The 15,126-nt window shown below is 39.3% G+C and overlaps 1 protein-coding gene across 2 annotated transcripts in view; it reads right to left on the minus strand.

Moving 5' to 3' along the window:
* The window catches only part of LOC137111865 (granule associated Rac and RHOG effector protein 1-like), a 31,209-nt gene extending 16,410 nt beyond the window's left edge, over nt 1-14,799 (minus strand). For both annotated transcript variants that reach the window (XM_067495129.1, XM_067495128.1), the window contains exons 1-2: nt 14,714-14,799; nt 2,871-4,343 (exon numbers count right to left, since the gene is read on the minus strand). In XM_067495129.1, coding sequence (XP_067351230.1) covers nt 2,871-3,374 — 504 coding nt within the window. In that variant the 5' untranslated portion in view covers nt 3,375-4,343; nt 14,714-14,799. The remainder of the gene's footprint in view (nt 1-2,870; nt 4,344-14,713) is intronic.
* Nucleotides 14,800-15,126: the final 327 nt, after the last annotated feature.

The following is a 15,126-nucleotide window of genomic DNA, read 5'->3' on the forward strand; positions in this document are numbered from 1 at the left end:
CTTTCTGAAGACCTCACAATACATCCAGCTGCCAAACAACATTCCTTGAATCAAACAGACAAAAGGAAAATCCCTTTTACAGTTACAAAAATATAAGTTTATAAGAGACTGGCTGAATTAGCATCACTGATCACAAACAAGATCTGTGAGAAAAAAGCTGCTTTTATCAATTGAGAGGAGTATATATGGTGGAGCAGATATTTGTTTGAAAAGCCATTGAGTGAACGCTTGAGTTAACACAAACTGGACCATGGATGATTCATCACAAAACCATACAGGTTATTGAAGTCTAAAATAATAAAATGTGCCAATATGTTTTAATCACCCATTCTTCAGTTTTAGAAACAGTTTTTATATACTTCCTCTGTGCAATTTGGACCCACATGACTCTGTACTAACAAAAGTGATCATACTTTGAATTAAGAGCAAACAACATTATTTCACCTTAGTGTAACGTTACTATATAATTGAACAATGAGTAAAAACCATTCGGGAATAGAAGAACTCACTTTCTATCTAGTTATCTATCTTTCACTTCACCGATGTAACTTTACTGGTTACATGCACAATGTTTTTCTCAGAGGCAAAAACAACTAATACACCACCATAAGGCCTTTATAAAGTATTAGCTTGTTTCCTTTTTTGCTTACAACAAATGTACCCTTTATGTCCAGGGCCACACAGCCATTGTGAGTAACAAGCCATGTGGTCCAAACTTTCATAGACTTGGGCCTCCTCTAATATTCATCTATGCATATCAAGACCACAGACAGTCAGATTTACTGACTGCGGTGCTAAAGTGTTTCCTGTTTTGGGCCCAGCCACATCCACTAAGGTCCTGCAGTCCCTTCAATGCTTGGCTGCAGCCATGTACCCAGTCTCTGGTACGTGTTAAATGATTATTGAAAAACACCAATAATTCACATTATTATTGCATTATATTGCTTTATTACTCTTACACAAGACCACATCTTAAATTATCCATTCCTCTGTGAAACAAATATTTGTCATTCGAACTATATCAACTTCTTGGACTTTTTTCATCCAAATGCTATTACTAAACTAAAATGGCAGCTACTGACCTCAAATCCCATTCAGCTGGATTACCATTAGCTTTCCCAAGTAAGATTATTTCTTAACTATTAAGTAAACAATAACCAACTGGTTTCCATAATGAGTAATATGAATATCATTACTGAGACTAATAGGTACTAAGGAAAATAAAATAATTTTCCAAGACCGGTTTATCACGGAAAACGCAGATTTTCTGGTTTGTCTATGCTGAAACTTAGCAGTGTCTTATGTCTCTCTACAGTTAGAATCTGTGAACCATGCTTTCAAATTAAGTCCAAGGTTGTGGAGCAATCTGGTTACTAATATACTGCATGGCAAAATGGATTTTCAGTAACCAGGGTAGCTAAAGATACACTATGCAATATGCACTATGATTTCTGCTTCATTAGTAAGTTTTGCAGCTTCTTATTTGTGATTTTAGAAGGAAGACTACAAGAAGGTTTGTGCAGCGCATGGTGGAGTCTGAATAGCAAAGCAAAACTGTTTTAGAGCAGAGAGAATTGATTCTGAGTCTCAAGGTAGTTCTAGTTGTGCATTGTAGTTTTAAGTACATGTAAACAGTTAATTTGATCACACTCAAGTCATAATAAATTGGACATGTTCATTTTCTTGCATTAGATAAAGGTTAGAAAAAACGTATCTGTGGGATGGGGTGGACAGCTTCACAACTGTACAATAAATACTGGATACATAAGGAGCACTAAGGAAATATTGGCTTAATGCTGGGTGCTGCTTGGGTGTGGTGTAGAATCACAATTAAAACAATTGGAAACAATCTTATGAATATCATTACCGAGACGCTCTTTCCAACACAAATTTTAATCATTCATCACAAGGCCAAACACCTGTTAAGTTTCTCCATTTGAAATCACTGTCTGCAGGTCTTTTCCAAATGCAGATTTTGTAATGAATACCCACAGGTTTGAGGTCTGAAAGTTTTATCGTTAGTTATCCAACTGGGAAACATGAACCTTGTCACCTAGGTTTTTAAGTAAGTCTAGCAGAACATAGATTTACTTGAAAAGGGTTACCAGGTCTTTATACACCAACTATGAGCCTAAAACACTGCTTTTATTCACAGTGATTTACAGTTCTCTTAGACATGGGGTTTGTTATTCTCAATAATGTTTAAGCTTTTTTATTCTTTCATAGCATCCTTATCTCTGTTTAAGAAACGTATATATACACACAAGTCACGATGCAATTAAATGCAGATGTAGAGCTCCTAACCAGGTTTGACAAAAGGACAAAAACAGCAGTGTACAGGAGAGAAAGACAAAAAAAGTTTTCCGATATTAAAGTCACCAAAAAAAGGGGGGTTAGCTAGAATTTTGACAAATGTGCTATGGAAAGAAGGTGTGGGTTCAGAAATACAAAAGATGACACTTCTTCTCACACTCAGTGTTTTCTTGCACATTTCCCTCAGATCCTGACACCAGCTTAACATTGTGCATGAGAATCCTATTTGAGCCAGCAAACACAGATTCATGGAGCAAGCCTTCTAACAGAGAACAGCTAAGCATCTTAGCACAACCACTAGAGAATGAGTCATGGGTAAACGAATATTATAAAGTATGTGGCACTTGAGTGTGGTGCCTCAGGTTGTGAGCTTAACCAATTCTTTCCAGCAGAGCAAACAACAGACTCTGAATGTAATTAATTTTCTTGTTTGCTGGCAGAAATTAAACAGAGGTATTTACGTATTTAAGTCAATGCAACTTGACTTAATCCAGCATATAAACTAGTTTAGCATGTGTTTACAGTCAGATGATGTGTGATTCTGCATGAGCACCTACCTCAACATCCTGCAGGCTGAAGTCGTTCTGGTCTTTGAAGTTGGCTGCCCCAGCGCTCAGCTCCATCAGCATCTTGGCGATCTCAGGCTTTATTGCTGCAGTCAGCCTGCTGGCCGCCTCCATGACGTGTTCCTGCACGTCCTTCAGTTGCATAGCTGCTTTGGAATAGTGGGAGTTCCTGAACACACTGCTGAACAGTTCTGTAAGGAAGGCGCTGGCCCGGCAGAACACGTTGAGGGCATCCAAATATTTGGAGATGCCTTGCTGGATGTCGGCAACAGCTGTGGTGGTGGCAGAAGGAGGTGGGTGGCAGCTTCCAGGCATGCCCCCCCCGGTGCCCATGGGCGAAGAGGCCGAGCATGAGGAGGAAAGAGAGGCGCTCAGGGTCCGGCTCAGCTCAGGCATCTGGTACTGCTGGTGCTGTTGTACTTTCTGCTTGGACCCGCCGAGCAAAAAGCGACGCTTGTAGTCCATTTTACTTTCCTGCGCACTACAACAATACATAAGTGGTGCCACAGCACCGGAAGCTCCTGTTTTAAGTTCGTATATCTCCACAAAGTGCCCTTGTCGTCTTTACAAAAACTCTAAATCCAACAGTCCTAAAACTGTTCAAGTTATGTAAAAAGACAGCCCAAGGATTCCACCTGACAGAGGCTCATCTCAGTGTGCCTTGCTGAGAGGCAGCACAGAAGTGGGTGAGGTCAGATGGCAAAAAAGCCTGGCAGGGTGGATGAAAAGCTTACATGCAGCCCTGCTGCAGATACGTTAGGCCCAGCTGGAAAAACGGCACTAACACAGCTCCATATTCTCTGTTTCCTGCTTCAAAAAGAATTATCATAATACAGGAGGGAAAAGTCGAAAGCACTCCGTAATTTACTTACAGTGATATCACAGCCAAGTTTTAAAGTGCATTAATTTGCCTTCAGAGCTGGAAAAACATTAATCTTCATACAGTATATACACATATGTATGTACATATATATATATATATATATATATATCTATATCAGCCAAGTATAGGTTTATTAAGTAGGAAATCCTTTTTAAAAGCTGAATGCAAAAATGAAAAGTTAAACCAAAGTAAATTAGACACTGCTCAACAGCACAGAGGGAAAATTACTAATAAAAAAAAAGGAAAAAAGTGAGTAAATGCTGGAATCAGAGGATGGGGCTTCAGCTTTTCTTGTGCACTGGCTGTCAGGAGCAGAGGGAGGCGAAGGGCAGACAGATCCAGTCCGTCTCAAATCCTTTTCATATAGCAGGACTCTGCAGGCAGTGAGCAAGTGGCCACCTGATAGCTCCGTCTGCCTGTCTGAAATCTCCAGCAGCTTCCTGGTTTCTGCCTTGTCTGCTGGCTGAGGTAGATATTACTCACCGCGGAAACAAATGTGCTTCCAGATCTCGCTGTTCTCCGTGGATGCAGATTAGAGTGACAAAAGCACAAATGTGTCTGTAAGGCCTCTAGGTCATTTCCTAAGGGAGGAAGGGGCAGAGACACAGAAGAGAGGATTGGCATCATGTCACATAGCAAGCTTCAACTGCTTCACAGTTACATCCAAAGAAAAACCAAGACTGAACAACACATGCACGGTTTATAATATTTCCATGTGATTATTGACAATTATTAAAGTGAGGATAGTAAAGAACAAATGGTGAGCCTAAATTCTGTGTAGGATCCAACAGTAGGTGAAGTAGTCTTAGATACTCTTAGAAAGATGTAAAATTCGCATTTGTATAAAAATAATTTTACACTCAATTTAAGCCCCTAGACCTAAATAGTTGGTCCACTCCCAAATGACCTGAAAACACTCTGCAGTGTACACCAAGTGCTGCAGCAAAGCCATCCCTTCTAATTGTAACCATACTGAAGCCATACTGAAGTCAAGCTTATTAAACTTGTGTTACTGGTTTTAATAAATCATAAGCATTAAATAATGTCAAGTCTCAAACAGATCGCCTTTAATTCTACTTGTGAGTAAATGCTGGAAGTTGTTTTGCAGGTGCTGTCTTTTAAGTTCTATATTCTATATTTTAACTTAAAAGGGCCTTAAATAAATTTTGCTGTTTTTATTAGTTTGGATTTAAGTTCAGCTAATTCATTGGCTGCGCCCCCAATCAGGATGACATAGAATTGGTTTTTGGGAGAATTACATATGTAATAACCCTAACAATAGTTGTGAGGGAAGAAAGTAACATATTTTGGTAAGTAACTTTTTAAAGTTAAAGTTTAAAGTTTTAAACTCTATAAAATGGGTGTTCATGAAAATGATAACTAAAACGCACTTTTATTCCACAACTTTTCAACTTGAATTTTTCAAGCTTGCTTCTTCCAACTACCTAATGGTTAGGGTCCATAAGCATCATGAAAACAAACTATTACTACTGTTTAACATTTCTATTGTTTTGGGATGTATTGTTTGTTGTAGTGACAAATAAAAATGTTGTGTTTCTGCTCTGATAAGAAGAGGATGATTTTAATGAAATTGGTCTCAATGTGGCAGTAATATTATGTTACAGTTTGGTACAGGGCTGAGGTTTAAGGTTGTACATTTCTAGATATTTATTAACACTATACCACACAGAGTGCATCTCTGAAAAGAATCTCTGGCAGATTTTGATTTAGAAGAACACAGCTGCACAGAAAAATTCCTGCAAGAAGCCATTGTTGGAAGACACTGCAGAGTCTGTTGAGCTACTCATAGTAGGAGTCACAATACTCTGATTCATGAATTACATGACTTGTCCATTTTCCTTTGGCCTTTTCATTTGGTTATGAACATAATATTTTATACTGTCATGACGAAGGGAAAGTTGGCCTCACGTCTTAGTATAAGTACCAGTATTGCATGTCAAAGACAGACGCAGTTCACAGTGACTAAAGATTTCACAAAGACACATGTAAGACTTAACACACATACAGACATTTCTCACTATGAAGAAATTGTGTTAAACCTAATCTGCAATAAGACTTTACAAATAATTTCCCATACCAACAAAGCTGATGAGAAAAAAGGCTTTCAAATAGCATCAACTGGCCATCTCCTTTGCATTGCTATTGCTTCTTTCTGAAACATGTCTAGAAAAATAACATTTTTAATATTGTTATTTTGCTCAAACAGTACATTACTGTGTTCAAGTGCTCTGTAAAAGACAAGTTGGCATTAAAGTTGATTCATACTGCTGATCATGTTACACTCAATAACACACTATACATCAACATAAATTTTATTTGTACTAAACCAGGTATTTATCCCAACTAATCTGTTAGATATACGGTTCCCTGCACAGCAGTGCTGTTATTCTGTGGAGCATCCACACTATGTTATCTTGTAGCACCATGCTGAAAGCCTCTGTGTTTTGGGATGAGTCAGGAAAGCAACTTGTGGAAAGATACACTGTCCCCTACTAGTTAACACAATCCAGGCTGCTGTTATTGTATGCTAAGCAGCCGTGTAGTGGATTTAGTTGAGTGACTTTCATTACTTATCCCTGCCAACATTCTCCTGACCTTCAAACCTCACTTCCTTTCACAAACAGAGGGGTATGCCTGGCACCCTCATCTGTCCCTGGTCATTGAGGGAAGTGAGAGCTGAAGGAAACTAATGACCCCCGCATGGTGGGACAACAGAGATTGCTTCCCAGTTTTTAACTCTTACACAACAGCAACTGTACCATGAGTACTGCCCTTGACACAGTTGTTAAGTGGATCAAGTATTAGCCATGACAGGTACATATTAATGCAATCAGGACTAAAGTAAAAGATGTTTGATACGTTTTGCGAAAATGTGAATCATCAACCAACAAACTGGGCAGAAAAAAATTCAGATACAGCAAGCACGTCTGAGATTAAGCCTGGCTTAATGCAAACTGTTTACTTGTTATTCACTGTGTTTGGGAGCTGCTCCAGTAACTAGTACAACAGACCTCTAAATCCCAGAGATTACCGCCAAAGTAAGAACCTGCCAGGTGCCATGCACTGCCTGCTAGTTGACGCAGTTAATCGAATATTAGCTTCTGTGACTTACAGTAACGGGAAACCGGAGCTTTGCTAGCTTGGGGTTAACCACTCTAGTTCTCACACTGTTGGAGTAAATAACAGACAGGAGTAAAAACATACTGTGTGTCAAGGTGTTTAAAAGAAAGCTAAAAAGGTCAGAATAGCCACCACGGAGAGTAAAATGAAAATTTCACCTTTTACATTTCCTATAATAATGTTTTTTGTTGTTGTGCTCTTGTGGATCGATCTTGGATGTTGGATGGATGATTATTTCTCCTCAGTATAATTATTTAGTTCTCAAAACACTTCACTCTGTATTGCATGTGACAGTAGTATCTGCTCACAGCTGCAAATAATTTAAACTAATAGTGTGGACAGTGGTGAGACAGCTTTGGGAAGGTGGCTTGGAAACGCAATGTTAAATATTTAATTTCTGAGAAAACATTTTGCTTTTTGTTTAATCAGTAGTGGTATTATGGCATTACACTTTGACATCTGCTGGAGCACTAGAAACAAGCCAAATTACATTGATGTTTTTGTAAATAATAAGCAAAAACTATTCATATTTAACCAGGATATACTAGTATGTAGTATGGTACTAAGATGCAGTATATAACTTCAACTAGTTCTGTGGATTTTTACTTTTCCAAGGGTGAAAACACTGCCTCTGTTTAACTTTCATGTATAGCTCCACACTCTTTAGTCTGAATAACAAAAGTAGGAACTGATTAAACTCACAATGCCTTTTGCCTGTCCAACAAAGGCAGATTTTCTTTTAAAGAAAATTCAAGACTATTTGCTTTGATACTTGCTTCGGTTGACAGATTTGAGCTGATATATTATTTTCTATGTATGTAACATTATTAGTGTTAATTGTCAGCATTTCTTTCCTAGCTATAAACATTCATAAGCAAAGGTTATCCCAAGAGAAGCAGACATGCTATCAATATTAATGAGGTCTGCTGGGTTCTGGGGGTAGCTATGTTGGCTGCCTGCCTTCTGGTGCATGGTACACTGTATAAGAGGTTGCACCCAAACAAACATGTGATAGGAGAGCCCCTCCGGATGTAATGAAATTGTGCCAGCCCACTTGTATGTCCTTCCTCCAGTAGGAGCGGTGTAGGGCTAATGTTAGCTCTACTTTCCCAATCACCGCACATGTCAGCTGGTCGGCTCTATCAGGAAGGAGGTTTAGGTTTCGTGGAGCAAGCTCCCTGTCGCCAGCAACAAAGAATGTCAAGCAAAGTATGCCACAGGTAAGGGTATGTAGTAAATCACAAAGTATGATTTACCTGTCTGTATGGACAAACAACTTGCAGCTGACAACAGGCAAATAAGATGATGTTTTTAAAGAGCTAGCATCATAGCATCTAATTTTATTCCCAAATTACTTGGGTTAAAATTACTAAATCTGCTTTGCAATCACATTGTGCTAGACACCTGGGATTGAGCGCATGGTACATATGCACCCTTCTAATACTAGCCACTGAGCATCCTCACTAAAGCATACTAGTACCATAGCTCAAAGGCATCTCAAAACCAGTTTCAGAAAAGCATTTTTCAGTTATTTTATTCACTTTCCCCACAGAGATTACTCAACAGATTTGACAAAATGGACCAGCCCAACATCTGGTCACAAGCCCACTTCAGGATATTTCCAATTATGGTACCAAGAGCAGTTGCTTTAGGATCTGTTGTATTTCTGTGACTGTCACATCACTACTAGGTAGCTTAATAGCTGTGGATGGGGCAACTGTTACCCATGCTGACAGCTCCTTATCCATCTGCCACTATGAGGCAAGCACAGGCCCCCTGACGTTCCAGCCACAGGCCCAACATTAGCTCGCTCATGAAGTCTATTTCAGCCTCCATGGGCAAAACAGCTGCCCTAGAGTCCACACCACACTGTTTTTAGACACTCCAAAGTGTTCAGCTCAAGAAAAGAAAAAAGTTCTCCCCTACATCTGTTGCCAATGAAGCAAAGGAATGCATTTCCCCAGAACCCTCTTAATGTGGCTTCAAACCAACACGAAGTAGCAGGTCGGAAAACCCAACCATACATTGCAAAACATCTCCTCAAAATATCATGTAATTGTGTAATGTAGTTTGTGGTTGTTTTGAACTGTGTAATGCTGACAAATGTTTCTATTATTTTATCTGACCATCTTATATCAATAATGCTTTACTAAATAAGGATAAAACCTTTATGCTCAATGCTGTACAGCAGAAAAAGCAGCACACTACAGTCTGTAACATGATCACACAGTTAGTTCAATCAACTTGTCTGTAAAACCAATGTATCAAAAATTGAACCTCATCACCTTCATGGAGGGAGAATTTATTACAAGACTTTTGCATTAGACTGACTTAGCTTTAGCTCAGCGTAACCTCTAATCTGCCAGCTGAGCTTGACTGGAGACATTCCACCAAGCAGATAGCCAGCATTTGAAGTATGAGAATCAGCAGGCACGTCGAGGGGGTCAGTCCAAATGACAGAACAAGTGCCGTGAGCAACTGTGTGACAGGAGCTGAGGCAGGCTCCTCTTGCCTACAGAACACAAGGAGAGTATTGTAATAGGCCCTGGTCTCGCCATACCAACACACAGGACACACACACACGGGACACACACACAGCTTCATAACTTTGTGAGAGGAAGAGAAATAAAGCAAACTGGCTACAATTTAATATTAACAGCAAGAATAGATTTCTCCTGGAATTATTTTGTAAGCAGCTGCTGGTTTTGTTGGGTTGGTTTGTTCCAACAACTAATGCTTTTTTGGTTCCATTTTGATGCTGAGGGTTTGAAACTAAAAATACATTTACTTTAATACTGAGATATCATAAAAAGCTGTTAACTCTGCAGGATTGTGCACTTTTGGCAGATTCTCCACGTTATAAAGCAGTAGTGAAACTTTTCTTGACGCTGAAGCAAACAACTGTTGAGTAAGTTAGGACAATACCTAATACTCCTATCAGTCAAGAGGCTGACAGAGTTTGTGAACAGGCTGGATAATATTAGGCTAACCTGTTGTGTCATTACTGACACTGTAAGTAGCTTATAGCACCAATAAAAATAGCAGGCAGGCCACTCTAACAAAGCACATACTTGAGGGCCCCAAGTCTGTGTCACATATGCAAACACATGTTTAAACATGTGCCTTTGCTTTAATAGAATACTGACGTGTTCCAATACCCTATAAATGAAAAAAATACTGACTAATTAATTTAACTCTCCTCCTGGGAATCAAGATGGACTCTGGAAAAGACAGATTAATAACCAAAATGCCTGTCGGATTTAATCAGAGCATAAATGCCTTTCGATATTTGACTGTAAATAAACTAGAACTAGACAGAATATAAGTGCACAATAGAGTCTGTCTACAGTGCCTGACCATCGGTTTTCAACTAATGAGGGTGGTAGAGAAAGGCTCTGGCGTCAGTTCCATTCATAAAAGGCTGGTGACAACCTGTGTATGTGAAAATGCTTCCCTTAGTCTATAGTAGGCATACACTGAGGTTGCAGGATGTGCTGCATGCCAGCCACAAGGGTGCTGTATTTTTAGCCAGGACAACAGTAAGAATTCATTCTTCCACATTAGATACAATTACAGTTACAAGAGGTAACTTCAGAATACATTACAAAAACAGCAATAGTAGAAAATCAAACAAACACAGCAGTGCAGTAACTTCAAGTTACTAGGAGTTATTAAAACCAACAATGTTGTACAGAGAAGGGAAAGTCTGATTTAGTGGTGACAGCTTGAAGAGTCTGTGTTCCATGTGACCAACAGGCTAGATATAGTGGATATACTATACATATAAAATGTAAACTAAACAGTGAACCACCAATTTAAGACACTGCTAAAGTGCCCTTAAACCACATATCACATATCAATTAACTATTATTCAATAACTCCATTATTTAGGGTTTGGTCGCTGATCATGACTTATGACCCGCTTATGGAAAAAGCACAAGAAAAATATTTCCTGCAGACATGAATACAGATAAGTATCATGTTCCTTTAGAGCTTCATGGTAGCCTTGATTCTTGTTGTATTTGATCATCTCTACTGCACAAGCATTCATGCATCTCACTGGGAACATTTGACCGAGGGGCGAATGGCTGACCACAAACTAAGACTAAGCACGTTTCCCAGGATCAAGGGTGAGATTTCCTATGCTAGAACTCCTCTCCCTCTCTTATTTATATGCCTGCTAGCTGCTTCCTTCTGTATAAAGACTTGCATTATATTTGATTCTGCACAAAAAGTACCTATTTAGTTTAGGTATACAAAATAAGCAGTGCTAACTAAACAGCAGATGAAACAGCAGTGGGCTATATGTAGAGCTGAAACATGCTCTGTTTGATAAAAAGCAGACACTCTCTCTCACACACACACACACAGAGATAATGTGGTAAGTTTTGTGCATTTTAATGAAAATTCTGTCACATGATACAAGCAAAAAATACAGCCTACATCTCTCTGGTGCATGGAACATCAAACGTTTTGTACATGATATAAGCTAACAAATAAATATAAATATGTACTGCCACAGCACAGGATTTATTCAATATACTAAAACTAATTTTCTTCCCATTTTATGAATTACAGTTGTTGTTTTTTTACATTTAGTATAGTTACACTATACGTTTTTTGGCACTGTGAAACACAGAATAGCTTCAAAATGTAGACTTAAGAGCCTTTCAGCCCATGTAACCCAAAATATTACAATAGCTTCAAATTCAAAAATATCTTATAGAATTTCTCTTATAGAACAGACAGTTTCCTCCAAGTATCAAAATATTGAATCATAGTATTACATGATTATACTAAGATGAAATACACACTGGCATAATTTACTGCTTATGAAACAACTCTGTCTATCATTTGGAGACCAAATTTTTCCAGGTACTACAAAGTTAAGCCCCACCAACCCAAGTTTGTGTGGCAAAAAACTGTACCAAAGCAAGAAAATCTTTGTGGAAGTATGCTACAACTAAGAGTATATCTGTAAGGAAATGGCTAGGGAAACTACAATCTAAAGGCAACATTAGTCATCACCTGTTGCTGATGACACCATCTAGAAGAAAACAACTTTGTTAGAACTTTCTGAGATTAGACTGCTAGTTCTCTCAAAAAGAGATGAAAAGAACTAAATGCAAACTGTTGTCTGTATTGTCCAATCTGGGAGAAAAAACTAAAAACCAATACACATAATATTACAATTCCTAGGTTCTAATAATACAGTGGGCTTGGTTATTCCCCCCACCCCCTCACAGCGACTCTTGCATCTTTTGAAGCTGGGCAACATTCAAAACATTAAAATGCTTAGTTGCTGAAGAAATTATCATTCACCTCTGTGGAAACAGTGCCTATAAAGCATAGGCCTTTACTCCACCCGAGGCAAGTGCAAACAGTAATCTTGTGACTTCCTCACACATGCATCCGGATTCAATGTTGGACTAAGGAAAACTGCCACCCCTGGTCATATCACATGTTGACAAATACTGACAACAACAACAAAAAAAAAAACTTAAGATAAACTTAAGATGAACAACTAAAACCCTAATAAAAGTCTACGCACTGAGACAACCATTCAGGCACATCATTGAAAATAATCAGTTTGGACAGCGATAGGAATTTTGCAAAGCAAAACACACATTTCCACAGAAACACACTGTAGAAACTGTAGATAGTTAACAGGTTTGTGGCTATTTCAGTGAAAGCTATAGCAACCTTGACATAATTGTCTAGTTCAACTTTACAATTGCACTAGATTCAGAATTTGATTTTAGTCATTACTGTACTGGGGCCCCAGTCAACATCATCAACATCAATAAGGTCTTTTTAACAAAAGTAACAACCTTCATTGTTGTTCATTGTGATTCAAAGTTTTAAACGGAACAACTCTTTACTGTCCTATTTCTGTATGCTGTCAACATTTTTATAGGCCAGCAAAAATACTTCTCTTTTTCCACAGTAAAATCAAATGAAATATTAAGGCCAACAAGGCTAAAGGCAAAATTTGATTTCCCAATTCTGTTCACAACAAGCATTTTCCCCTGCAAAAATATGATGGTATGACAATGGAAGCTAATTTCAGCAACAAACAGATTGGCTGTTTATAACAAACCTTGCAGCCCTGGATTATTTGCATACCTGCATTCAATGGACCTGACCAACCTCATTGTTCTTTCTGTATGATCAAATTCTACAGGTCATTAAAGTGTCACTCCTACTATAATTTCTACACTCCAGCGACCAAAACAGGAAACATGTGGCACATGGTGTAAATAAACAGATATCTGACTAGGCTGTAGGTGCCTACACCACATCAGAGAAGTGGGGCAACATTATTTATTAATGTAATTCCAGATATCTCTCCTCTGTACTATAGAGACTATATAAACCCACATTACCAACATCTGTTTTGTTCTGAGAGTTAATGATCTTAAGCCACAGAATTGGATAAAGAAAAATATTCCCTAGAGTATCTGGTGAATAACACAAGCGTCAATTCACCATGTTTAGCGCATTTGTGGTATGGGATTATAAATCTACAACACCTCTATAGCAGATTAGCTGTTTTCTAAACCTGACCATACGGCTAATGCAACAGCGAAACACAGTTAGCAACACAACCTGGCAACTTCGACAGGGCTGAACAGATTAGTTGCTTGGCCTGATGCTTGCTAAGGAATATTTTAAAAACCCGATGGCTATGTTGGAGGTAGATGTAACAGAATCCCTGCAAACGCACGTACTGCCGGTTTCATCGAAACTCTCAGGGATGATATGGCCCAAGTCACTGGAACAGTATGTCGCAGCTATTAATACGGCCTTTTAACGCCCTAAACGCAGCGTCGCCGGAAAGGCTTCCGCGGCATCAGTACACCCAACGTTAGAAAAGCGAGTGACAGGAAAACGCCACAGCGTCTAAAGTCGTTCCACAGCCTGGCCCCTCTCCATTACCGACACTCGGCCACTGGTCACAGAGGACCAGTCGCGCTTCATGGCTAGGGAGCTATAGTTTACTTTCCCCGGACCACACCATCAATAAACGCCAGCCACGGGCATTGCTTCCACTGAGCTTTAATCACCGATCTGTCGACCGCTGGTCCAGTGTTAACCTACAACACATATTAACGTTACTGGTGCGGTGGCGATGACCGACTGACTGCAGCGTATTCGTTAACTAAACCCAAGAACGCCCAGGTCCGTTATCGGACATATAGTCAAACCAGGTCGCCGAGCTTAAGCTTATTAACGCAGTCTTCTTTCTTACCTGGACTACCAAGGCTATCCGTCGACAAGGTACTGACAAAACTGAAGCATCATTCTCAGATACATGGCAGCGGCAGGGGAAACATAAATTAACGATACCGCCAATCAGCCTTCCTTTGCTAGCCTAGGCGGATGCGCTTTATCAGCAGATAGAGAATTTGGTTTGTCTAACCAAAATATAAGTGTACAGTTGCACAAAAATAACGCATTTATGTGCACACGCCTCTAAAATCATTTGCCCGACTATAAATGGATGTCTAAGGCTGCAATTCTGGAGGAAAAGAGCAATGCTCATGTCAGATAAGGTGTGTCCGATAATGGACCCATCAGTGTCTCATCTAAGCAGGCTAGCTACATAGCTGTGGGAGCTAACGTTAGCCAACCAGCTAGCTCTCTGCGACATGGTTGTCAGTGCTGGAAGAGAAAACAGACTAATGGAAGCGGCGCAGCAACACCAGAACGCGAGCAAACAACAGCCAGCGCCACCGTAACCAAGAAGAAACAAGTGAAACACAAAAAAAATGTTAGTACACGTTAAGTTAATGACCGCATCGCTCACCAGCTCTGGGCATCCACCCTCTTGACAGCGAATCCCAGTCTGTGTGACCACCGTCCGCTCCGCGTCAATACAAACAAACACTTCCGACTCATCTTTCACAATAAAACCCATCTTGTGTAAACAACGTTTTTGAGGAAACACTGTCCATAATTAGTGTGAAGGTTTTATTAATGTTTCCAATTACTTTTATATGATTACACATTTCCTATGCCTTAAAAGTGAATACAACTAGTGATAACACGACATTATGAAACAATAGTTTGAGGGTTAATAGGACACCGCAGCCAATTGAAGTAATATTAAAACCATGAATATATCAAAACGATTGCTCTGTAATTTACCTTAAAGTAGCAGCATAACTATGTAAACTGAGGATGCCAAAACAAAACAAGTGTTAACACTTTATGTATTGG

The sequence above is a fragment of the Channa argus genome, chromosome 2 (assembly GCF_033026475.1).
Source record: "Channa argus isolate prfri chromosome 2, Channa argus male v1.0, whole genome shotgun sequence".
Lineage (NCBI taxonomy): Eukaryota > Metazoa > Chordata > Actinopteri > Anabantiformes > Channidae > Channa > Channa argus.